General features: G+C 37.1%; 1 protein-coding gene across 3 annotated transcripts in view; it reads right to left on the reverse strand.

Annotated features, from left to right (window-relative positions):
* NUP153 (nucleoporin 153) overlaps window positions 1–24,750 on the reverse strand; it is a 29,877-nt gene that overhangs the window by 1,359 nt on the left and 3,768 nt on the right. The window contains exons 3-21 of one of the 3 annotated variants that reach the window (XM_085310075.1): window positions 22,861–23,109; window positions 21,539–21,678; window positions 21,322–21,450; window positions 19,465–19,581; window positions 19,302–19,346; window positions 19,154–19,207; window positions 17,002–17,148; window positions 15,800–15,852; window positions 13,268–13,400; window positions 12,769–12,906; window positions 11,848–11,940; window positions 11,500–11,587; window positions 10,473–10,592; window positions 8,406–9,026; window positions 6,691–6,885; window positions 5,328–6,170; window positions 3,337–3,705; window positions 1,367–1,639; window positions 295–454 (exon numbers count right to left, since the gene is read on the reverse strand). In XM_085310075.1, coding sequence (XP_085166201.1) covers window positions 295–454; window positions 1,367–1,639; window positions 3,337–3,705; window positions 5,328–6,170; window positions 6,691–6,885; window positions 8,406–9,026; window positions 10,473–10,592; window positions 11,500–11,587; window positions 11,848–11,940; window positions 12,769–12,906; window positions 13,268–13,400; window positions 15,800–15,852; window positions 17,002–17,148; window positions 19,154–19,207; window positions 19,302–19,346; window positions 19,465–19,581; window positions 21,322–21,450; window positions 21,539–21,678; window positions 22,861–23,109 — 3,967 coding nt within the window. Of the gene's footprint in view, window positions 1–294; window positions 455–1,366; window positions 1,640–3,336; window positions 3,706–5,327; window positions 6,171–6,690; window positions 6,886–8,405; window positions 9,027–10,472; window positions 10,593–11,499; window positions 11,591–11,847; window positions 11,941–12,768; window positions 12,907–13,267; window positions 13,401–15,799; window positions 15,853–17,001; window positions 17,149–19,153; window positions 19,208–19,301; window positions 19,347–19,464; window positions 19,582–21,321; window positions 21,451–21,538; window positions 21,679–22,860; window positions 23,110–24,750 lie in introns of all 3 variants that reach the window. The other 2 variants (XM_085310076.1, XM_085310074.1) reach the window with 2 other exon arrangements.

Consider the following 24,750-nt stretch of genomic DNA (forward strand, 5'->3'; position numbering starts at 1 on the left):
GGTATTTCTGAGAAGTAGGCTCCTTTAAAAGCAGCATTGGTTTGTTAGTCAAGCTAATACATCAAGGAAGGATGACAAATTTAGAAACGAATTCCAAGGTTCATCTGAATACCTCTGTATTTAACAGCAGGGAGAGGCTCACCACTGTCATCTGAATACCTCTGTATTTAACAGCAGGGAGAGGCTCACCACTGTCCAACTGTTATTACCCATAGCTCAAGTGAAATTCTGATACGGTCTCTTCCCCTTACTACCTGTCTCCTACCCTTGCCCAATCCTCAGCTGAAGTCTTACCCCACAGTAAATGCTGGAGGCTGGTTGAATGAAAATCCTGAAGAGCCAGAAGGCTGCGCCGGTGCTGTTGGTGCACTAGGATTTGCGCCAAAAGTAAATACTCCTGGGTTGTTTGGAAAGTTGAAGTTAGCAGTATTACTTCCAAACTGGAATACAGGACCTGGAAAGATGGGGTGGGAATGAAAGGGAAAAGTAAAGTCAAAATTTGAGTTCTTTATCTCCACACATTTCCCACTACCTTTAACAAATGTTTTTATTTCAGGTTGCTCAATATGACAAATTATTTTGGGTTGGTTGTAGCAGAAATGCTAGATTCTATATAGAACTATAGGAACAGTACATAGAGAATCATAAAGGGATTCTTAAAGTAACAGTACTGGCATACTACTAATGAATTGTTTGCTTATTTCTGTACCACTATTAGGTTTTTGCCTGTGTACACTGAAGTTTACTGTTTAATAAAGTCTTAAATTACAGTACTGAATCATGTAGATTCAATATTTAAGTAAACATTCTCGTGTTAATGCAGTCGATCTGGGGACTCCATGTTATTTATTGTGCTTACACAGCAACTAATCAAAACAAGCTCCTAAATTTATACCATCAAAGTAACTGTTAAGTAACRCAGACAATCCAGAGAGTTTTTAATCTCCAAACTGCTACATGACTAAGGAAAGAGTTGGTATAGCTTGTTACTTGGTCATTATCTATTGATTAGTACAAACATAAGTTACTTTTAATAGATTACTTTTGTAGAGCTTCTGAGAGGAAAAGATAAAAGTTTTTTCCCTTTAAGTATTTSAGGTGATGCTATAATTGTTTTTTAATTTTTTTTTAAATAATTACTAGAGTGAAACAGGTCTTACGCTTAAATTCTCAAGATCATTCATTCTTTTCATGTATTTCATATTTCATTAGCAAAACAAACTAAAGCCTTAACCCATAGATGTTTTAGAAAGAATGCTGACAATATAGAACAAAACCCTCAATCTAATAAGCTTGAGATGTACCGTAATTAATAATAATAATAAAATTTGTGAGACCAAAAAGCAAAAGGATGGTCAGCACTCACCAGCGGTCGAGGTACCAGAGCCGAACCCTGGCTGTTGGCTTGCTTGCTGTCCAAACACAGGGGGCTGACTACTGCTCGTCACGGAGCCGAAGGCAGGAGCAGCAGGCTGGGAGCCAGCCGAAAACAACGTTGTCGATAATGATCCGAAAGTCGGAGCGTTCGGCTGGCTGGACCCTTGGCTCTGGCCAAAAGCTGGTAGCTGACTGGCACCAAATGCTGGACCAGCAGCAGGTGCTGAAGATCCAGAGCCAAACACAAATGAAGAGGATGACCCTCGGGGAAGAAAACAGAAATCTCAGTATATGCCTTTTTTCCCCCCTCAAGGATTACTCTAACTGTTCCAGAAACAAAGGCTCTAAAATCTCACTTTCTAAATCCGGTACCTGAATACTGATCTTAAACTATGATAGGGCTTCAYGTTTATATCCTAGTAAGTAAAACAAACACTACCTCAACCATAACATGAATTGCACCTTTTCCTCTAAGTAAGAGGAAAACCAGCATGTTTACAAGRTGAAATTCATCTCAAACACCACGGTTGTCCAGATTCAAATTACTGTCTTAAGATTCACATTCTAGAACAGACTGCCTTGAGTAGTACATACTAATTTATAATTACTAAAAGCTGATTATATCATATATTCATTCAAYTTGGTTTTGTCACACATTAAAAATATAGCTCTGCATGAATCTTTTGTGCTCTCAGCAACTGCTCCCCTCTCATTGCCTGAATGTTYGTTCATCCAGTTCTGGAGGCCGAATTAGCTTCCAGTGATCTGGCTGTACTCAAAAAACTCAGTTTAGTAGAGAAACTCTGTCCCTTTCTATGCAACATCAACAGATACCAGTTCATTCATTTAACTGCTTCAGTTCTGCACAGCCAGCAGAAATAATGAAACAGAAATATAAGACTGAACAGTGATTCTGAACATCCAGATCTGCCAAGCAAAAGGGCACATTTTAAACAGTGCTGTGACTCTTAATGCAATTCAAGTGGCCGTCATGCAACAGTGAATACCATCTATTGCACCATAACTTGGAATGGCTGACTGTTTTTCTTTCCAGGAAGAAGAAAAACAGACGCACAGTAAAGTTAATATTAAGTTGAAGGCTTCTGCATTAAAAAAAATCCTTTATGAAGATTTTTCAGTCTTCTAGTAAAGAGACTCTGAAAGTTGTTAAATCTGTAAGTAGGTTAATTTGATTTGCTGACTGACATAATTTAGAACTGTTCTCTTACAGTAATACTTATAATTCCATGTCCTAATTACAATTTTTTTCTAACAATCCAAAAAATGATTAAATTTAATTTCTGGGAATAACAAGGTTAAACAACCAGTAMACACTGCTTAATAAGTGTAAAAATAGATGCATCTTCCTTACAAGTTCAATTTTACTTCCAACAACTGCTAGGCTAGCAGGAATACAACTGATTTAGCATCTTTAGTGTTATCTTGCAACTGCTAAATTCAAGCAGGCCTTCAGTGGAGTAATGAATATAAAGCATGAATAAAACTTCAGAGTCTCATCTCCATCTTCACTGAATTAGAGGAAAATTGAAAAAAAACCACTGACCATGACACATCAACTTATTAGAAAAATCTAATCTTTAAGCAGCAGCAACGGCACGCATACATACTGCGTCTGTATGTACTTGTCAAAGAAAAGCTTTTGCAAGTCTTGCCATTATTTACAACACTTGGGAGTTGTATGTATGAGAAAGAAAAATGAGGAATGTCATAATTCATTTAACCTTAAGAACAGGTCTGATACTGAAAAGCGGGAAACCATCTCCTCATGATGAAAAGTTCCTATACAAATTAAAAGCCAATAGAGTTGTCCAGTGCATAAATCAATGCCACTGCCAGTTCTTAAACACATTCTCCAAAGTAAAATATCCATAAAACAGTATTTTCTTGGTTCCCTATTCTTATGGCAAAACCAGAGATCAGCACTTATTTAAAACATACCTGTTGAACTTGATGTGGTCGTGGCTCCAAAAGTAAAGCCAGAATTCGCTGCATTGCTACTGCTGGCTCCTGAACCGAAGACAAATGGCGCAACAGCCGCAGCGGTGCTGGAGGATGTGGTTGCTGGTTTGCTTTCTTGGGAGAAGCCAAATGACTGAGATGCTGTAGATTCTGCAGAATTGCCAAAAGCAGAGCTGCTCACAGTGTTGCTGGCTTGTCCAAACACAAAGGGAGTGGGAACTGGTTGAAGATTTGAAGAAGCAGTGGAGCTGCCAAACACACTGCTGCTGTTGGCTGAAGATGCAGGTACAGTTGTGCTGGAGGAACTAGAGCTCAAGAAGCTGAAGGCTGGCTTCACAGCTCCTTGATCTGAGAGGAAGAACCGTACATAAACCACCTCAGAAATGCCAAACAGAAGTACAACACTACAAACAGCAATCCTGAATGACAATCCAACTACTACCCTAGCTACCCTGTCACTTGCGTAAAACCTAGATATAATGCGCTTATTGCTGCCATCCCCATCCCCAATTAAAGGAATGGAAGAACGATGAAAAATAGGGACACCACTGAAGTCTGGGTTTTATTGGTTGCAAACATTAAGCATTAGCTAGAATTACCTGAACCAGTATAGACCAGTACCTCTGAACTTCTTGGAAAAAAATGTATTTTGGAAGTTCTTAGGGGAACAACATAAGTCACCTGGAACAGTTTTATTGACAAATGCAGTGTTACTGTTTGTTCTGTAGCCCACTCTGAAAATATAGCCCTATTCCTACAGCTTTAAATCAGACAAAGCTTACTGCCTTCCAGCCTAACTCCTCCAGCTCAAGTTACTTGAGCACCTTCAAGATCTGCCTTTAAGAGCAACTGAGAATAACTCTCTCTTAAGAGGACTGTTGTAAAGCACGGATCTGCAGTTCTACACACTTGAAAGAGCTATTTTTTTTAAATAAACCATTCTTCAGCTTTTTCTAAGCTGTTCCTCTGTCCAATTCTCATTACTAATTTGCCTGTGATCTTGTTTTCAATTCCCCACTATCTTTTTTCCAGCAGTTAAGACACCTTTTCATCTATCCCATTTTTAAGCGACTACGCCATTTTGAAGAACATTTGTTAAAATTTCCTTTTTACACATGGCATTTGCATCAAATTTCCAAGACTAGACCAAACTCCAGAACTGTAACTGGAGGGAAAAAAACATGCATCACTCCTCCCTCCCTTAATTCCCACTATCCTCCCAAAATTTATTTGTTCAGTTGCAGTTAAACCATACAAATACTGCGATTAAAATCAGTATAATCCTGTCCCTTGCTTTTATTCAGGGTCACTTACAGATACTCTTTCACATACACCTTCAGAAGTGAATAAAGAATTCTGTTTTACAGAAGACTGTTGCTAGGTGATACAAATGGAATTTAACAAGCAGAATTTCTCACACAGTATCATCACTAAAGAAATTTCATTTTCCACTGCAGCCTTTCAATAAATTAGCAAAATACAATACTGCATGATTAACTCTATTAAGCAATATTTATATCTCTGTAACAGTAGAGTTAAAGCAGTGCAGCCTGTAGCACAGATGCAATTACATGAGAATATTCTTTTTTCTCATCCTCTTTCCCTACGAAAAAAATGCTAAGAGTAAGGCCTCTATATTGCACCATACTAAAGATTTTAACCCCAACTATGCTGTTACCATTGAGACAATAACAACTTCTGTGCTCACATAAGATGTAATACAGGTAGAGGTCTGGTGAATTTTTTGTTTAACCCTAATGTTAAAACTCACTGAAATCTAGAAAGGAATTGCTGCAAATTATCTACACCTCAACAACCATAAAGATACACATGTGGCAGARAGTAAATCTTTTTCTAAAGCTAAGCATTAATACATGAAATGCCATACATCTATTTTGTCCAGTATGGCTTCAGAGGTATTGTACAACGCATATATGCAGACAAGAGAAGACAGAAGATGTCCTGTTTACCTGAAGTACTGGTTTGTGCCCCAAATGCAAAAGCTGGCTTGGCCTGCTCAGTTTCCTTCTCTGATGGTTTTATGAAACTAAAATTAAATGTGGATTTTGCTGTGCTCTCTTCTTTGGTATGTTCAGACTTCCCAAATGAAAAGATAGGCTGTGCCTTTGGCTCTTCATTGTCAGCTTTCTTTCCAAACACTAATGGAGCAGCAGAAGTGACAGAGTCCTGTTTCTCTTCTGTCCTTCCCAAAACAAACTGCGAGGCAGGTGCAGATTCCACATTGCCAAAAGAGAAGCCTGCCTTTGTGGAAGGAGTTTCATCCTTTTTCTCATCAGGCTTCTTAAATGCAAAAGCAGCTGACGCAACCTCCTTTTCTGCCACGGTTCCAAAACTGAAGCCACTGACTCCTGTCTTATTCTCAGTCGGAGCTATGGAAGAAGTAGAACTTGTGCCAAAACCAAAGCCTCCCAGGACTGTTTCCTCTTTCTTTGCCTGCTGCCCCAGGCTCCCTGTCCCAAACTGAAATGTTGAAGGAGCTTGACTGCTTGTAGATGGAAGTCCAAAGGTAAAATTGTTGTTCTTCTCTTCTTTCTTACTGTCTTCTGGTTTGGAGTCTGAGGAAGAAACTCCAAATTTGAAGTCCCCTGAATTGCTAGGAAACTTAAATCCCCCAGTCCCAATATTGGAGGATGCAGGTTCTAATGCAATACCAAACTTGAAGCCCCCTTGTTCACTAAATGTAAAACTTTTGGGGCTACCTAATGYATGAGAAGAGTCAGAGGTTGATGACTGAACACCAAATGTAAATGATGGCGTTGCAGCATTTGAGGACACAGGAACAGTACCAAACCCTGCAAAAGGAGTAATAATGTTAAGTTCGTAATACATGCTGTGGTTCTGTTCCCGAGCTTCTCACACAGTCAAAACTGTTCTACCAAAAACAGCMACCCAAAACACTACAAAGCCCCTCWCACATATCACCTCTCTACATGCACCTTGTGCACAAARGTATTCTTTTGTCCACCCCCGGCTTTAAAAAAATACGCTAGTAATTTCTTCTGAAAGCTCATAGGGGTGGGGTTTGTTGTTGTTTTGTTTTGCTTAAGTCTAAACTGTAGATGAACAGAACGTGAGGAATGGAAAGAACTAGTATGCCATTTATTAAAGCTTTCCTCTGAAAAGCGTTCATTTGCTCAGGGCAAGGAAATGTAGGCACACTGCAATATTCCTAGAGGAAAACTGAACAAGTCTGCTGTAGCTCAAAGGAAAAATAACAGTGCTGCATTTATTAAAAAAAAAAAAAAAAAAAAAAAAAAAAAGCAGCAGCTATATCACAGAACGCGCGCACATATCTTCCTCATTAAGCATTACCTTTGAGCTCTGCTTTGGTGCCTGGCTTTGCATTTTTGCAGGCTACACATTTTGTGGCTTCTGCTTTGTTTTGGACCAAGCAGACCTCACAATCCCAGCTTCCTTCAGGCTTCTTGAATTTGTCTAAATCCAGCAGTCCTCCAGAAGAAGCAGAAAAGGCAGAAACACTGCTACTGGTCACAGGCACTGAACTCCCTAAGCAATAAAGAAAACAGTTAAACAGGCTGCCTAAATATTAAAGTGAGCACAAGCCTTTTGAGGATGCCTGCTAGGTTATGAAGCAGACAGAGTAACGCAGTAAAAAAGTTAAGTAATTCCAGTCAAACTGCATCCAAGAGCCTAAGGAATGTAACAGAAATTCAGTTTCCTCTTTAAAATCTGTTCTGTAATTTTAAATACAAATGAAACCAATGCCACACTGTACAGCAAGTGTTTTTCATATCATACAGCCTTAGTGGCACACCTATGAGGACCCAAGCGGGACACCAGAATGCAAAATTTCTCTCTTACTGTTCTGGATGACAGAAAATGCAAAAGCACTGCAGATGGAACAGAATTCCCACTCTCACCCCTACAGTTTTAAACCCCAAGGGTGACTTTTAAGAGAGTGGTCAAAGATTATGTCTGCAGTTTGAAACCATGAAGACAGGAAGGGGTCTTCTCTTCCCCAGCACATGGAGAGAATTCTTATCCTCTCCTTCTAGCTGAATCGCTCTTCCCCCTGACTGATGTAACATAACTATGCAGTTCTCTGCCCCAGAACGGTCACRCTAAAGCCCTCATTTCCAAAACTACTCCTTGCAACAAATTAAGTCCTTGCTGATCACTCAGAAGCCAAGTGTTCAAGAGAATAACCTCCCTCTGAAGTGTTCAAGAAAATAATCTCCCTCTGAAACATATCATCCCAGCTGAAGAAACTTCACTTCCACTGTTTGGGATGATTAAAAAAGCAAGATCAAATCTGTGTTAKGTTTCTTTCAGGATCTCCTTGAAAAGGTGTTCTTGATGTGACGGTGTATTAAATGATGCTCATATCCAAAGAAATTCAACAGCAAAACAGTTACTTATTCTTTGAAAAATAAGAAATTCACCACACTCAATATCAGGTACAATTGCATAYAAGAGGAAACAATGAACAACACACCCAATGGGTCACCCACGGTCTGGAAGGCTACTGCTGGCCTTCGCAGGCTTATCYGTACACAGGGTTTTGTTTAAGGAGACTGGTTAAGACTTCATTCTTGAAATCTGGCTTCATACCTTCCCTCAATTATGTACAGACAGTGGGTCCAAGGCATTGTCAGCCATGTTCTGTAAATATTGTTTCTAATTAAGTTTTGAAGGAGAAAAAACAGTAACGTTTAACTCCTTCCGTTTCCTCCAGTGAAAGTAAGAAAATTGGCTGCAACTTGGTTAAGGCATTCAAGCTTGCCATCTCTCCTGACCAGTTGCAAAAGCAGGGTGTAGTGGCTTGGATTCAGCTCTGTACTAATATATTTCCCAGTCAGTTCACTTCATGTGAGAGGCTGGAATCTTGGCTGAAACCTCCAAAGTGCCTGTAATCGCTCCTGCAGGCAGATACTAACCCATCCTCCCTGTGGGGCATACAGCTCTTCTGCTCAGGATATGTTGTTTAAACAACGAGCAATTTATTTTATTCTGTAAAGAATCTGCAGAAGTCAAGAAGTGCAACAAGAGAAAGCAAAACCACATACCTGGTTTCTCAGACTGGCAGGCTATGCATTTGCTGTCTTCTGCCTTATTTGTCACACAGCACACTGTACAGTCCCAGGAGCCCTTTGGCTTCTTAAATTTGTCTCCAAACCCCAGGGTGACCGTTGTGTCAGTGCTGCTGGAGGAGGAAGTAACTGTAGCCGAGGTGTCCGGGACTGCTGGCAGTGTCAGAGCAGGCATTACTCCTGTGCCAGGCTTTGGTGTCTCACATGCTACRCATTTGGTAGCTTCTGGTTTGTTCTGGATTAGACATGTATCACAATCCCAGGTGCCAGGTGCTGTTTTAAATCTGTCTCCAAAGCCCAGTGCCCCTGCTGTGGGGGCTGCTGACTTTGAGATGCTGCTTGGGCTTGAGCTTATTGTCTGTTTTGTACTCTGCTCAGCAGTTGACACTTTAGCAGCTTGACAAGTTCCACATTTGCTGTCCGTGGCCTTGTTCTGCATGCAGGGGTCACACGTGTCAGACTGCCAATATGATGAAGCTTGTTGAGAGGTCTCTTTACCTGCAGAAAAACTACTTATTGCAGGCCTTGTATAGACCACTGTGCTTGTTGTTACAGGCTGGGCAGCTGTAGAGGCATGGGTCTTCAGAGAAGTAAAGCCTAGGGAAAAAAAAAAAAAAAAAAAAAAAAAAGAGAGGGGGATAGAGTAAAAGAAAAAACAAAAAAAAAAAGAAAAAAAAAAAAAAAAAAAAAAAAAAACAGGAAGAGAGCTTACTGCTAAAGCAACACCTCGCTACCTGTAACTAAGCACTTAAAATAGCAGATGGCATAAAGGAAAACTCAAGTGCCAATGGTGACAACTATATAGTCTGACAAAATGCAACAGGAAGCCCCAGGAAATCTTATCTAAAGGGATGAAATTTCATATGCTACACTGGGACACAACAGAACATATAGTTAAAGCTTCATTTACCTCTTAATCTCCAAGAAAGCTTTCAAAACCTTCACTGCCTGACACTCTTATGAACAGGACTGAAAGCTATCATATCCATGAACAGAAATTTTCCAGTTTCATTTTAAGATGCTATGCCCACTCAAATCAAATTTCTAAAGCTACTCCTGCTGTAGCAGCTGACTCACATTTACTTCAGCAACCATACAGAAATTTGTGCTTGGAGCAGCTAACCACATGGTATTTCCCCACTGATGCTGAACATTAAGTAACAAAGAATGAGAAGGACAGAGCAATTAATTGTCTCATATTCCATAAGCTTTGTTCAAAATGCACCACACTGAGGTCAAATCCTATTTAAAGGTGCAAAATTTAACAGAAAATATGAAATACTAATATTAAAACACTCAAGAAAACATTAAGGCAATGCATCTTGAGTAACAGCTCAAACTACTTTTAATTCTAAATTAAAAAAAACTTCATTTTTTAAAGCTGACTCTCAGAGCAACATGGATTTAGATTCTGCTTCTCAAAGGTGATAAACAATTTGCCACCTCACTCATGGACCTTTCCTTATACCAAATGCATGCAGTATGTATTTTCTCTCATAGAAATACAAAGATTTGTCACTTCAGAAGAACAAACAAAAAATCTGATGCAACTGAAGTGAAACATCCCAATTTTGTTTAAAATTTAAAATACAATCCATAGTAATTGCTTTCACAAAAGGCCAAAGGGCTTGCAGCTTTTGAAATCTCTTTAGAAACACAATTACCTTTTTTTTCCCCTAGGGCTGGTGGAGGTGGGAGAGGCACGTAGGGCTTTATAAATATTTTCTTTACAATTCTATTTATAAATTTTATTTATTTAAAATGGAACACTGATTATCTGACTATTTCTCTTTACACTTTACTTACAACACATCAAAGAGGTGCAATCTATTTGTTTTTGAAGTTGTAGTTTTCCTTTCAGCGTTATAAGCCCCTTAGGACAGAAGGGGCAGACCCATCTTAATAGACACAGTGCTTATGCAATGTACTCATACATGTATCTTTATAGCTAATATTATATTAACCATGACATTAAAGTTCTTTATCAATGTATGCTAGCATATTTTATGCAGTGTCTTTTAAAAAAGTAGTTCATCATCTCACCAGGGTTTTTTAGAATATCTAACACACTCCCTTCCTTTAAGACTTTTGCAGGTTTGAAGGGGCCATCATACTCCTCGTTTTCTTCCTTCTTATTGCTGGTGCTGTTTACAGTGGTGGTGTCTTTAGAAACAAAGCAAAACAAAACAAAAAAACACATCTTTCACAGAGCAATCAACTTAAAACAATACATTCATTTTTTCTAGAAACAAGAATTTTCAACTCATATACTTCAGTATACAAGTATCTACAACGTATTTACAACAGAAAAAGCATATCTGTCACTGAAAAATACCAGACGTCCAGAACTTTGTACTTGTAGCAAATAAAAAATATTTTTTAATTTTTAGAGCATATACAAATCTCTTATTTGAAGTCGACCCACAACTAAAAATTAGTAACAATTCTGTTAAAAAAAAAAGATTAGAGAGTCTAAAATCTAATTCTGATGGAAAAATTGCAAGTATCTTTTCTCCCCCCAATTAAGTGAAAGTAAAAACAACTAAATATATTTATTTCCTCTCTGAAAATCTTGGATCTTCTACCAAGAAAGCTTAATTTAAATTTGGGGTGTGTCAGTCTTAATCAAGTTTCAGTTTGGACAACTGAACGAAAACGTTCTACTTCCAGTTACGTTATGCCAAAAAAAGTCTCTGCACGTTGTTACACTGTCATGGCTTGTCCTTCACATGCCTCTCAAGCCTTCCTCTCCACAAGGTCTAAAGCTAATTCTAAGTGAACAACAGAGTAAACCAAGGGAAGTGTACACTAGACATTGAGCCCAGTTCTAAATGAGGCAAGAAGCAGAGCATCCTACTGAGACTGTAGTTTGTAGCTCACCATCAAACCACCTTTCTGTGGATCTAGCTTTCCAAAGGCTGAAAAGCCTTGCTTTGATTGGAAGTACTAAAGAACAAACTCTGAAACTCGTGAAATTGTATGCGTTTGCTTCCTGAGAAAATCACATTTAGTATTTACAATTCAAAAATAAATCAACATCTGCAATCYGAAATGCTAAAATTTCAGTTACCTAGGGTAAGTAGGGATGTCACCGGCGTATCGCTGGACCCAGAAAGCTCTGCTGATTTTACAACAGGAACACTAAATGTAAACCCGATCTGCTACAAAAAATAAAAAAATAAAGAGAGCGTGCTTTCAAACTCTGACAAAAAAGAAATTTTATTAAAATTTCACACAAATATAAAATTGAAATCCATTCTTTAAACTTTCAGTATAAGTATACATACTGAGTAACAAGTCATATGCCAGGAACCTATATATTCATTTCCACCTTATCAGAGACAACTCTGTTTTATTGTTCTGCAATATTCTATTAATATCCCCCCCCAAAAGTTAAGCTTCTAGAGCATTTACTTACAGACAATGGAGGTAGCACTTCTGCCTCAGTAGATTTTACAATCGGAGATGAAAATCTGAACACAGGACTGCCAACATTACTTGCTAGTTGTACCTGTATTTTAAAAAGAAATAAGATTTGTATCTAAAGGAAACAACATCATGTTGATGACGATGATGTTGAAACAACATCAACTAYCTCAATTAATCGTCCAACAGAAGTTCTGCAGCAAAGTTGACAAATCTCATGTTTGAGATTTCTTTCTAATTCACATATAAGAAACATAATAATACACAACGAAGTTTGCAAATGAGTATATAGTACAGCAAAATGCTATAAACCACAATACAAAAACTGAGATGCTAGTCAAGTCTAAATATATTAAATACATAGAAAAGAAGAGCAGCCAGCTTAAGAACCTTAAACTCAGGTCAACTGAGCTGAGTAAACTTAAGTCACAGTGGCAGCAAATACTTCAACATATTAAAGCAGGTATCTGCTTCAAAATATACACAAATAATTCAAATGTTTATTTTATTTCAATAGTATTCCAATTAATGGACATCACAAATAATTCAAATGTTTATTTTATTTCAATAGTATTCCAATTAATGGATATCACCGTAGGCTTATATGACCATTAATACTACTTCTAATATGTGAAATAACTTGGTATAAAAATCCCAATAAATTTCGATAGCATTTGAAACAGTTACACAACTACGTTAACCAGAAGTTTACAAGTTGTAAGATGGAGAGAAGTCGAATCAAAATCTGTGTGCATTTTTCTCCCTAATCAGAACACAAATCAACCCTAATTTATTCAACTGGATATAAACTAATATTGATTAGTTTCATGAGCACCCTGGAACAACTCAGTGTGCAACAAAGCATATGCATACTAAGCCTAAGAAATACAAAGACTAAACAACAAAGATTTACCTTGTTCATCACTGATGTTGAAACAGTGCTTGGTGATGATGAGACAGCATTACTGGTAAGAGAACTAAAACTGAACTGAGGCAACAATGTAGTACTGATGGGTAAGGATATTTTCGGTAGTACTGGTTCCTCCACTTCCTGAAATTGTAAATTTTTATTTTAGTTTCTCTCTTTTACAAGACATTACTTTCTCATCCTCTACCACCCCAATTTGTTAACAAAGTTAAGYGTAAGAATGGAATTTACTAAGATAAAGCAAATTTTCAAAAGGAATCCTGATATCCTCACCTTAGTCTACCATATCATTTTAATTTATGGGAAGCCTCTTTCCACATTACGCTACATCCACCACCAGTGCAGTAAAAGCAGTGAAAACTAGCTCAAAAGTGTGACTCTTGCCAGCTGCTCACTTTTTTCTACTACTTCTGAACTTCTAAACTATACATACTTAACTAGTTCCTTCAGTAATCTCAGTGAAGAAATTATCTGAGTTACTTACCTGTTGTTCTTGTCCAGGTTTTGATACATAATGTACTCCTCTTTCCCTTCTCATCTTGCCACCACCACTTGCTCCTCCTCCCGAAGACAGACCATTGGACGCAGGAGTACTGAATTTGGGGTATGTCAAATTGCTGACACAGAAAAACAATGCACAGATTGGAAAAAAAGTTATCAACTTTCTCAAGTTATCATAGCCATTATTTGTCTTGAAACTGAAACCGAATCAAAATACTAATGCTGTTTCACAAGTTGCCAAATGCTGGTAAATACCTGATGTCCTGAATAGTAAGAACTATTTTAATACAAGCAGCAACGAGAAGGACCTACATGAGAAACAGTCACAACATCCATGTAAGAGTGTTGACTGAGGAAATTTCAACTACGAGTTTTCTGATTCCATGATGGACGTGTATCGTGATGGGGTGTACGTGTATGTACACATACATACACCCATGCAAGATGTCTGCCTACAGGAATATACAGGTTAAGATTTATGCAGCAAGACAGTATGGCAAAGGCTTCAGGAGCAGCTCTGGATTTCCCGAGGCCATTAGAAGAACTAGCAGGGGTGTTTAGGTGTACAAGCTTTCCAGAAGCCTTTTCAGACGTTAATACAGATCCCTTTTGCAAGGCATACAAAGACATTTCTCTTTTCATTATAAAAACCTTGATCAAAATCAGAAAGATTTCCTAATCCAAATGGGAAAGAAAACAAAACAAAAAACAAAACGTGTTAGGGAGTAGCAACAACAGTAAAAAAACACTGCATCAAAATGAAGTATCTGTGGAAAAAAATTACGATCTTAAAGCTCATTTTATAGATAAGCAGTCAGCCATTACAAAAGCATATTTGATCAAGTCTGAAGATAACAGGTCAGGTTTCCAGAAGACTGAGGAGAATTGACCTAAACTGGTCAGATCCTTGAAAACAGTTTGCTGAGCTCTTAGCACAGTAACCACCAAGAAGCAACTAGATCTTTAAGGCCATATGCTCAAACTTTTTTCTAATCCAAACTGACAATCAATTAGAATTCTGAAAAAAAATGTTATGTCAAAATACAGCATTACTCAGACAATTACAGCCCGCTCATAATAGCCTGTATTCCTCTTTCCAGTAAACACCTGTTAGTTTCTAAGGATAAAGTTCCCTGTCTTCAAACAAATAAATCCAATCTAATATTCTGATCCAGATTTAAAAATTAAAATCCATTTGGCAGGCCAAAGAGAGGTTTACCAAAATACTGCAGGGTAGCTGCAAAAAGGAGCTCTTGACAGCTGCCATTTACCAGTGTTGGGTTCCTTTGCCAAAACATGGCACCATTTAACACCACCCAACACCTATCTACTCCAGAGGAAAAAGTAAAACAAAGTACTAAAATCTGTAAGCCAAATTAAAAGTAGTGTCAGTTGCTGATCTTCCCTTCTACACAGAGGAGATGAAAGGAGTTCTACCAGAGAACATTTAGAATAGTTTGAAAAACCACAGTTAAAACCTAACATCTGCTTGCACCCATCTCAGAACCTGGGAGCCGGTCTCTTACACCACTGAAAAGGTGCTTACTGTGAAAGTCAAACTATTAGATGCCAAAACAAAGAAGGTTTTTCTCAAGCTGAAAAATGCCCAAGGCTTAAGAATTGCTTGGAAGACGAATACAGAGACACAAAATACAATTTCCTACTACTATTCTTTGAAAAGTACAGACTGCCAAAAACACATAGTTATGATGCAAAGTGTCTTAATTCACTCAATACCCAAATCAGTACTTGCCCAGAAGAGAAAGCCATCAATATTATTCGGAAGTGAAGTCACTCAACCTAAATTAAGAAAGCAGTGCAACACAAGACAATCTGCTCAACATAAGCACAGAGGAAATACAATCATTCACTCCCCTGCCTTTTTTTTTTTTTTTTTTTTTTAGAGGTTAGTTAGCATTTGGCATTAGATGCTTCTAAAGTGCTCCTGTTTTTCACACTAACTCACAAAGCAGAGAAGTGACTTCTCCATGGAAGAAGCATTAAAAGCAAAAGAAAACCAAACCCCCCCCCCCACTCCCCCAAAAAACTCCCACTAGGTTTTTGCTGTCTTTTTCCTTTTTTAAAAAATTGAAAACCAAACTTACTCATGAACAACAAGCTGTTACTTCATCTTATAAAGACTCCTTCTGAAAGGACTCTGTCCTTAAAGATTGAGCCTGCAGCCTCCATTAATTAGATAGAAAGATAAAACTAATAGCTGTTTCCCTTATGAATGCCAAGGTGGAAAAACAGCTTCATTCAAGTAACAATAATCCAGCTGACAAACTGCAAAATAATCTACCAAAGCAAACACTTTCTCACACATAAATTGATATTTAAACAGAATTTGCATACTTCATACCTACCTCATAATGAAAATTTATACTGAATTTGCCATTTGTTTTTATATTGTTACTGCCCTTCCAAAGACAACAAGCATGAAGACTGTAGTAACAAAGGAAATCAAACAAGGATTTTACATTAAGGAAGAAAGCTAGCAATAGATTTCTCTTACCTTTCAGGTGGTTCTACTTCCTGTTCTGCAGGCAAACTCTTCTCTCTCATTCCCTGCAATTTAGGTTTGGTTTATTACAAGGTTTATCTGAATGCCTTACTATTCTAGACACAGCAAAGACAAACAACAACTCTTATGGGGTGTGCGCGTGTGTGCGCATTTTAATACGCCATTAAATAAACCTCATCTACTTAAGCTTGTCCCTTGACTCAGTATTCTAGGTACACGTCAGTTAAATTTGCAGCTAGAACACGCAACGCTACTTCAGCCAGCACTGAGGATGAACAGATAAAATCAGTTATCTTAAAACAAATGTCAGAAACTGTACCATAAGATGTAACTATCTTAAACAAAATGGGATCTAAATGACATGGGACACGGGGAAGTCAAATCAAGTTTTCTAATCAAAATTGCTGTTAATTTAATCAACTCATAAAAAGAGTGTAATTTTTAAATAACCCTGGTTAAAATAAGTGATTTTTCACCACCACTACCTCCCAAAAAAATCCCAAGCAGTTGCTACTATGTGCATTTCAGAACTCTTCAAAGATTGCACAAGCTAACCACCATAGAGATTTAAACACAAGAAACAACCAGTATGACTATCTAGTCTGATCTCCTACCTAACAAAGTCYATAGATTTAATATCTGATCATTTTTACATCTAGACTGATACTGGAACCACAGAGGTTTTTTGTTTGTTTGTTTTCTGAAAAAAATGCTAATCTTTTAAGGAAAGTTTAACAAGGACTTCATCTATAGCAAAGTTATCAAAATTGATGATTATGGTTATTGTTAGAAATCTCACTTGGAACACATACCTCATCTGAAAGAGAACGAATACACCTCAGCGTATAGGAGCATACACAAAGGAAGGTGTTGTCTTTTAGGGATTTTTCCACTGTGTGTGTGTGTGTGTGTGTGTGTGTGTGGAGGGGGGGGGGGTTATTTATTTTTTTTACAGCCCTAGCCAATAGCACAGCACTACATTGTGAAAATAACCACTAGACATTTACTGCACCTTAAACAATTAAATCCATGAAAACTCAAAATATTCTTTTCAGAATGGTTCCTACTGCCTTAACTCTCACCTAAAACATGCCATCACTATTCTCTGCCAGGAAAGAGCGTATTAGAAGAATTTGTTAGAAAAACTCCAGGCTTGTAAAAACAGGCAGACAAGGATCAGTAAAGGTACTTACTTTGTACTTTATATTTATTCTTTGTCGAACTTTACTGGAATCAGTAGCTGGAGTCAAAGATGGTTTAAAATATTGGGTCCGACTCACTGACGAAGAGATTGCCTTTGGTGTCACAAGTTTATAGACAGGTGGATGCTGAGTTTCCATCTTTGAAAAGGAAGCAGCAATTTATATTTGCACCTGCTCAAGTTAACTGCAATATTCATTTACGAAAAAATTACAGTACTATAAATCTCCCATAAGTTTTGGCTCTCAGTGAAAGTGGTTTGAGAAACTGAGAAGTATTCAACTTGAAGGGGGAAGTCTGATTGTACCTCATTTCAAAACATAAAAGAAGCCTGAAGTATTCATCTGATTTTCATTTTCAAAGCATTTTTCATAGGCCAAAATTACTTTTTAACAGCAAGCACTATACATTCTAGAACTGACCTTCCTCAATGCAAAACTGACTTAATCTTATCAAACAGAAAAGTGACCCCAAAAGACTACAACTTTTACAGGAGGCTCCATCAGACTTCTTCAGGCCTGTCTTAAGGATGTGTGCTATTTAAATTGGTATCAACAGAAAACTGTGCTTACAATACAGCACTAATTTCAGAACATCCTCCTAACTCTTCGTAATAAAATTCACACTGTACCATCTCTAAAACAATTAAAAGTACTTATTTCTACAAACAATTATATTGATTTTGAAGTCTTGAATAAAACGTGTTTTACTTAAGCTCACAACTCTTGTTTTGAGAGAAGGATGGTTCACTGGTGGTTTTAAATGTAAATGACTAAAAATGAAAAAATAAGTCACCCAGCTAGACATCTGAGAGCTATTCTGCCTTGTGCAGACCCTTGGAATAATAAAAGTGTACCACATCACTGCTACCCGCTGCAGAAGTTTTGCTTCAATGCACAAGTGTTGTGTCAACTACACACTTACTTTAGCAGCAAAACACTTTGCCCTCTGCTTGTCAAGGGCTTTCATCAAGGGCTTCCCTTTCCATGCCAAACATTATGAATTCTAACAGTGCAATAGACAATTTCTCTTCTTTTACCCAGTGACAGCTGTGCACAACATTCATTACTGACTGACAACTCCAGGCTGTCTGCTGCAAATCTAGCAGAACTTTCTTAATGCCTCATCACAGGTGTAGTTCCAGTTTAACTGAGAATTCATATCAGCTTTGTTTTCAATTATTTTAGACATCATTTAGAGTAAAGAAATTATATCCTTTACTTTTTAATTTAATTTAGCGCATGGTAAAAGAAAATAGTACAGGAAATCTGAGATGTTTCTAAGTTCTGAAATGTTTATAAACAGTTGTACTCTTAATCAAGAGATTAGGATAGAAACTTAAAGACAGTCCATCCACTTTTGCATTAAAAGAGCAGACTGAAAATTTGCATGGAAGTAGAACCATCCTTTTGTTCTTTCAGTTGCCTGATGTTAAAGTGCCCTTTTGTGGGTTTCAGAATTGAATAAACCAAATGATACCCAATACTAACATTCGAGTTAAAAAAAAAAAAGACTAATTTTCGAATTTTAAGCAAAAATGAAGGAAATTGTGATTTACTACTGCATTACCACCAATTTAATGCCACCTTAGAAAAGGAATTTAGGAACACAGAATTACACAAATGAGAAAACAATTTTCCTCTTCTTACATCTAGATGGAATAAAAAGGAGAAACATCACTTTTTTGCACTGAAATGAACACAAAACTCTGACAAAATCTGTATGACAACTCAGGCAATATCTTTTCATTTTTGATGATTTCTCCAACAGAAAGTTTTCCTAAAAAACAAAATTCAACATGTAGCTTATCTTCAAATTATAGCACAACATAAAACTGTGCGTGTTCCAGAACAGTTGTTTTTGAGTGACATATCAAGATACCATAATACAAAAATAACATCATCCTTAAACTGATTTATCTTCACAGCTCTTCATTTAGTGTGGGCAGAAAGTTTTTTTTAAAAAAAAAAAAACAAAAAACCAAACCAAACAATATAGGCACTGCCAGGACAGCTATACTTCGCAGAACACTAAAATTACCTTGAATTCATGTGCATGCTGTCATTGAGGTTTGTGACATTTCTGTTAATAGCTATAAAGCAGAGAAAGTTATGTATCTCAGCTTAAGACATTATGGATTCTTACCTGTTTTCGTTTTGAATGAAAGCCAGTCATATCCAGCACACTCCTGTCCACAGGCTAGAGGGAAAAAGTAATCCTAAATATTAGAGGAAGATTTTCCTAAGACAAGCTTTCATGTAACAAAAAGGTGGCGGTTTATTGATCAACTTACAGAAGACAGTGGAGTAGAAACAGAAGATGGAATCCTTTTAGCATCCTGTTGAACAAATAGTGCAATAGATTAATATGGATATAACATAAAGAACATCTTTATACCTGTACTAGCATATTTGCAATTTTTAATAATACAAGAAATTGAAAGGAATGCCATTTACCGCCAAAGGACTTGACATCTTCTCCAAAGACTGCAAGATGCGCCGTGCTGTTGAACTTGTCACACCATAGGACTGCACATTTGCTTGTTTAGCTTTCACTTGTCTTCGTACTGGTGTCTGAAAAAAATAGCATTGTAAATGCTAATACACTTGACTTTGAATTAAATATGCCTATATGGCTTAAATAAACAATATAGCCAATAATCTAGTGATGATGGAGAAAAACAAACTCACCAGGAGGTCAAGTCATAAAGTAGAAAATAAACTCTTACAGAGTCAGTAGACTGAGGACCCCACATACCTTGAACGGGGGCAAAACAACGCGAATAAAAGAAATACTTAAATGTATAGGCACAAGTGGAATTAGTTGGGACTATCAGTGTCTCTGAAGCAGTAATCAGGAAAAAAGAACTCAAGCAAAGGCTTGTGCTGCAGAAAGTACTTTCAATAACAAAACAGACCTCAGAGTTTCCTAATGGTATAAGCGTATCATCTTAAAATCAGTTTATACCCTCACCATCAGGAATTTCTAGTTTTATCTATGCTTTCTCCCTTCCTCCAAGATYGTATTTTTCTGCATATCTTTTAACTCTGTTTAAAAAGATCTGATTTGTACTGTAACAGATTTAAAAATTAAGTATTATGCYGAAAAAGTAAATTGTGTTTTATTGGCACCAGATGACTTAGTATCATTCAAAAACTTTCTTTACTATTACTATTTTTTCTATTGCATATATTAAACCCCTCATATTACCACATGATAACATGCTGCTATGTAAAGACAGGAAGCAAACCATATAGCATGTAAAAATTAAGCAAGACTGGCTGTAATCCACAGTAAGCAGCAACAAACAGGCTAGCTTCTCCTTTAAAAAATTAATCTTTTCGTTCCTCTTTTCAGTATAATACATACTTTTTTTWAAAAAATAAAAATAGCTGACCAAAAAGAATTTCTAGCCTGCAGGAAGTTTTGAGTCTTCTGAAGTTTGACTTAAAATCAAGTCAGAACAAACTACAAGTTTTCAAGATTTCCCAGAAGTAAAGAACTTGTAGGATACCTCCCTCCTGCCCCGGTTGCATGGCACAAAGGGACTGCCAAAGTAAGTCCAGCAAACCCATGTTTTCTGTTCCCAAATAAAGTTCTAATCTGGATCATTTTGATTTAAACACACATTCCCAGCAAATCAGATTTTATTGACTTGCTTTTAGATTCAACTCTAGCTACTGATAGTTGTCAGTTTTTTTTATTTGCTGGTTCTTCTTAGGATGCTAAGAACTCTTAAGGGCAAGTAACTCTTTTTAAGAGGTCCATGAATCATACTGAAATAGAAAGCATTTTATTGCTTATCTTGAGATCGCATTTTCGACTGCATACCCCGCTCTAATAACAGAAGAGCAAAGGATCAGCAAAGCTGCCTTTCAGTTTTATAACATATACTTATGAGTTTAGTATTCAAGCAGGTTGGACTATGTAAGCTTTCGCTACTGTAAACGCAAGTTTTCATAGTTATGCCATTAATGTTTTTATTTTTTAAATAAACACTGCATGAATTTGTTAATGTAATACAGTCAGAGGCAGATAAAAGCACTTGAATGAAAACTTTTTCAAAAGTCTAAACAGAGGAAAGCACAACTAGAAACAACTAGCTAGAACTAAGGTGTTACTGTCATTCTTTTTCATTAGGAGGAGGAAGTTTAGGCAAATTATTAAAAGAGAATTTATACAGAAATTCCTCTTTTCTACTCTTGCAGGCTGGTAAAATAGGAACTGGTAGCACATTTTCAGCTCTTTTTGAGTGTTATCCATTTTGTATTTCAATTACAACTCCCCTCCCACTGCTTCATTTATTCTCATACCTGATAAGGAGCAATTCGCACTTTCGTCTGTCTCGCTGCTGCAGCTGCGCCACCATAAGTGGTCTTTCCAGGGTAAAATGGAGAATCCCCAAGCTGACTTGTCTTAAATACAGAARTATTTCCAAGTGACTGCAGAGATATATTACAGTAAGCAGTTAGTAAAATGGATGCACATTCAGCTCAACTAAAAAAAAATAGTATAGAGCATGGTACTTACAGGAGAGAGTGCTCCGAAAGCAGATAAGTTGAATGCAGGCTTTTTAGAACTAGCTGCAGTATGCTGCGAGAGGGAATGAGATCTTTCAGCCTCTGTGGACCAGAGCGGTGGAGCCAATGTATTTTTTGAAACTGCTATATCTGCCAAAAGGACATATGCAACACATAAATACCTTGTGCACACAGAGAACTTTAAAAGATTACTCTAACTTCAGAGTTAATACAGAAAAGTAAATCTTAAAGAAAAAAGAAATTCCCTAAAACTCACTTCTGCAGCACTCTGACCTTCACTCCAGAGTTCTTTAATACAGATCAACTTCAAATACTGTATGAAATCTAAACATCAATCCTGAGCTCCAAATCTGTTCACTGAATTAAGTATGTAATTTATTATCTTTGATGTTTCAAAGCATTCACAGCACATTAATACTACTCTTCAGAGTAGTTTTTCTTTTTTTCTTTCTTTCTTTTTTCCTTTTTTTTTTCCTTTCATGGAAAGATGTTAAGGGGACTGCAAAAACACAGATGCATTTATACAGATACAAATTTTTCTTATGTTGTATATGAGGCCAGCATAGGTCAGAATTGCATGGGGAGACCTGAAAGAGTCCCCAAACGTTGATCTAACAGATTCAATGACCTGTTTTCTATATGCATTATATAGAGGAAAACAAACAAACAAACAAACAAAAAACAAACAAAAAGAGCACACAATTCAGATTGTATTGCCAAAGCCTGGCAACATCTACTCTCAACTTTTTGAGTAAGTTTTCCAGAAAGCTTGCTTATCACACCTCAGATATTAACTACATGAAGGACTAGAAAACGCTGCAAAACTGCTGCTTGCCCTACTGCAGTGAGGTCTCCAACTGCATCTCAAACTGCTCCTGGTAAAACTTAGAAAAGCATCTTGTGTTTCTATTTGTCACCTAGAATTATTCACATGTAAGCAGTTAGATACTGAGTCTCTCCTCTGTCCAGGCAATCACTTAGCTGTCAAGCTACAGTGAGTCATGTTCAGTTCCCACCATCTCAGTTCAAGATTTACATATAACCTAATTCAAAAGACTGTATTTCAGCACTGACTCTTTGTAGCATTGTATCATAWATCTCTAAAATATCCCTAATCATAACATATCCCTAAGCATGGTTACATTAAAAAGGTGACATGATTTTATACTTCTAAAATACTAAAAATTTAATTTAATTACAATATCCAGAACTGCCATTCACCTGTTTTATATACTACGGTGTAATGGTGTATCAAAGAATGTAAAGCATTTCATGTTGTGAAAAGAGTTAGATCGAGAAATTGAAAGTTACCTTTATCGGATGCTCTAGAGGAGAAGCCACTAGTTGTTGAGATGTTATCATCATCATGCTGAGAGGTAGAATCTTTTATTTCTTTTACAAGGGAGAGTCCAGGACTGCCAATGCCAAGTGCAGAAGATGTAGAGGGCTGACAATGTGGTACTGTGGAATCCAACATGGTACAGTTCAAATGGCTCCGATGAAGAGAGGGCCTTGTTAACACATCTGAAAAGTTTAATGCAGATCTACTCGTGGATGGTTCTAAACAAGAACAGGGAGGTAATTAGGTTTCTTATAGGCAAGCTCTCAGAAGCCAAAACCTGTTTTCTGTCAACACTCATTCTATTGCCAAGTTTTCAGTACAAAAATAGTGATGCTGAATTTAACTTCTTCCTCATCCATATAGAGTTTCATTTAACTGTCGGATTACAACAGCAACACTGCTTACAATGATGAATATTAATGTCACATTAAGAGGAAGTTGAGTATGAGGTTTTACTGCACAATAAATTCTGATCGCACAATCAAGTGCTCTAAAACTGCCTTTTACTAAATCAAACACAACCAATTCTTTTTCTTGCATATCTTGCAGTAAGTTTTCCAAAACTTAAGTTTTTACTCTTACATACACCTCTGCAATTTATGTGATCTTGTAAGAAAGAGAATGCTAAGCTAAGTATGTAACATGAAAACATCTATTTACATTTATTTTCCAAATTTTACCATAAAAGGCAAAACACTATGTCCTATTCATCAATTTTTTGAGATTTTGACACAAAGGACAAGTAAGCATCCCTGCCTCAGTAACAAGGTAAATATCCCCCTGCCCCTCCTAAACCAAAAGGTCTGTAAACACAGCCACATCCTGGAGGAAGAAGTCTCACAGTTCAACTTACTAAATAAAGAGAAAAACTATTAATGGGTATTTTGCCTGACATAAGTTCACAGCCTCTCTCAAGATTTCTAGGAAAGATCATTTGAACTATCCTCTTGATATCTGCACTGAAATTTAAAGTACCTAGCTCAAGCTTCATAACCACGGCAGCACTATTAATCAGGTTTCCAAAGCACTGGCAGATTTTTAGGACAGCATTGTTTCAGATGAAGTAAGTGTTTTAGACTGAAGGTCAACTGAGCAGAGGAATACAGGCTCTAGCACACTGGTACTTCAGAGCCGATGAAATGAGTATTTCTTAAGAGAAGGATTTGTTTGGGGCTGTTTGTTTGCTTGTTTGTAAGTACAGCAAAAAAAATTTGGTATATGCAATCTCCAGCCTGCAACATAGGCTATTAAAGTTTTAAAGGGTGTCCATCTGCTCCAGAGCTCTTAGAGTTAGTAAGTTTGCTGTGCAGCTGTTATTAYTGAAAGGTCCGTTCACACATTTCCTTAGAAAATCCAACATGTGTTCCTCAGTTATGAAGACCTTCTCTGTTCCTTTATCCAAACTTATTCTCAGGCTATACCTACACAGAAAGTTATAAAGCTTTTTATTTACAATTAGGCTGCATTGCAGATTAAGGTATTTCTTCATTCTTTTTGATCCAGCAACAAAAAGAAGCAATGACTTTGCATGCATAGATAGGTTATCTACGTGTGCTCAGACCAAACAATCTCCTTATTAAAAATTAAGTTCTGAAAAACTGCTAGTTAAATGAAAATCAAATGAAAATATATGCAAATCTGCACAGCAGGACTACAGAAATAATTAGTGAAAGGCTCTGGATATAAAACACAGATTAATCTTTTATACTGTAAAGTAAGGATTTGGAAACCTCTTTGCCAGAGGTCCAAATAACTTTTCAAAGACTTCAGGTACAGATGATATCCAGGCACTGGTTCTCCAGTTCTCCATTTAACTAACAAGGAATTTCTGTACCCTGATCAAACAAGCCCCAATGCTG

The sequence above is a fragment of the Rhea americana genome, unplaced genomic scaffold (genome assembly GCF_003343005.1).
Source record: "Rhea americana isolate MKP2758 unplaced genomic scaffold, rheAme1 scaffold_31, whole genome shotgun sequence".
Lineage (NCBI taxonomy): Eukaryota > Metazoa > Chordata > Aves > Rheiformes > Rheidae > Rhea > Rhea americana.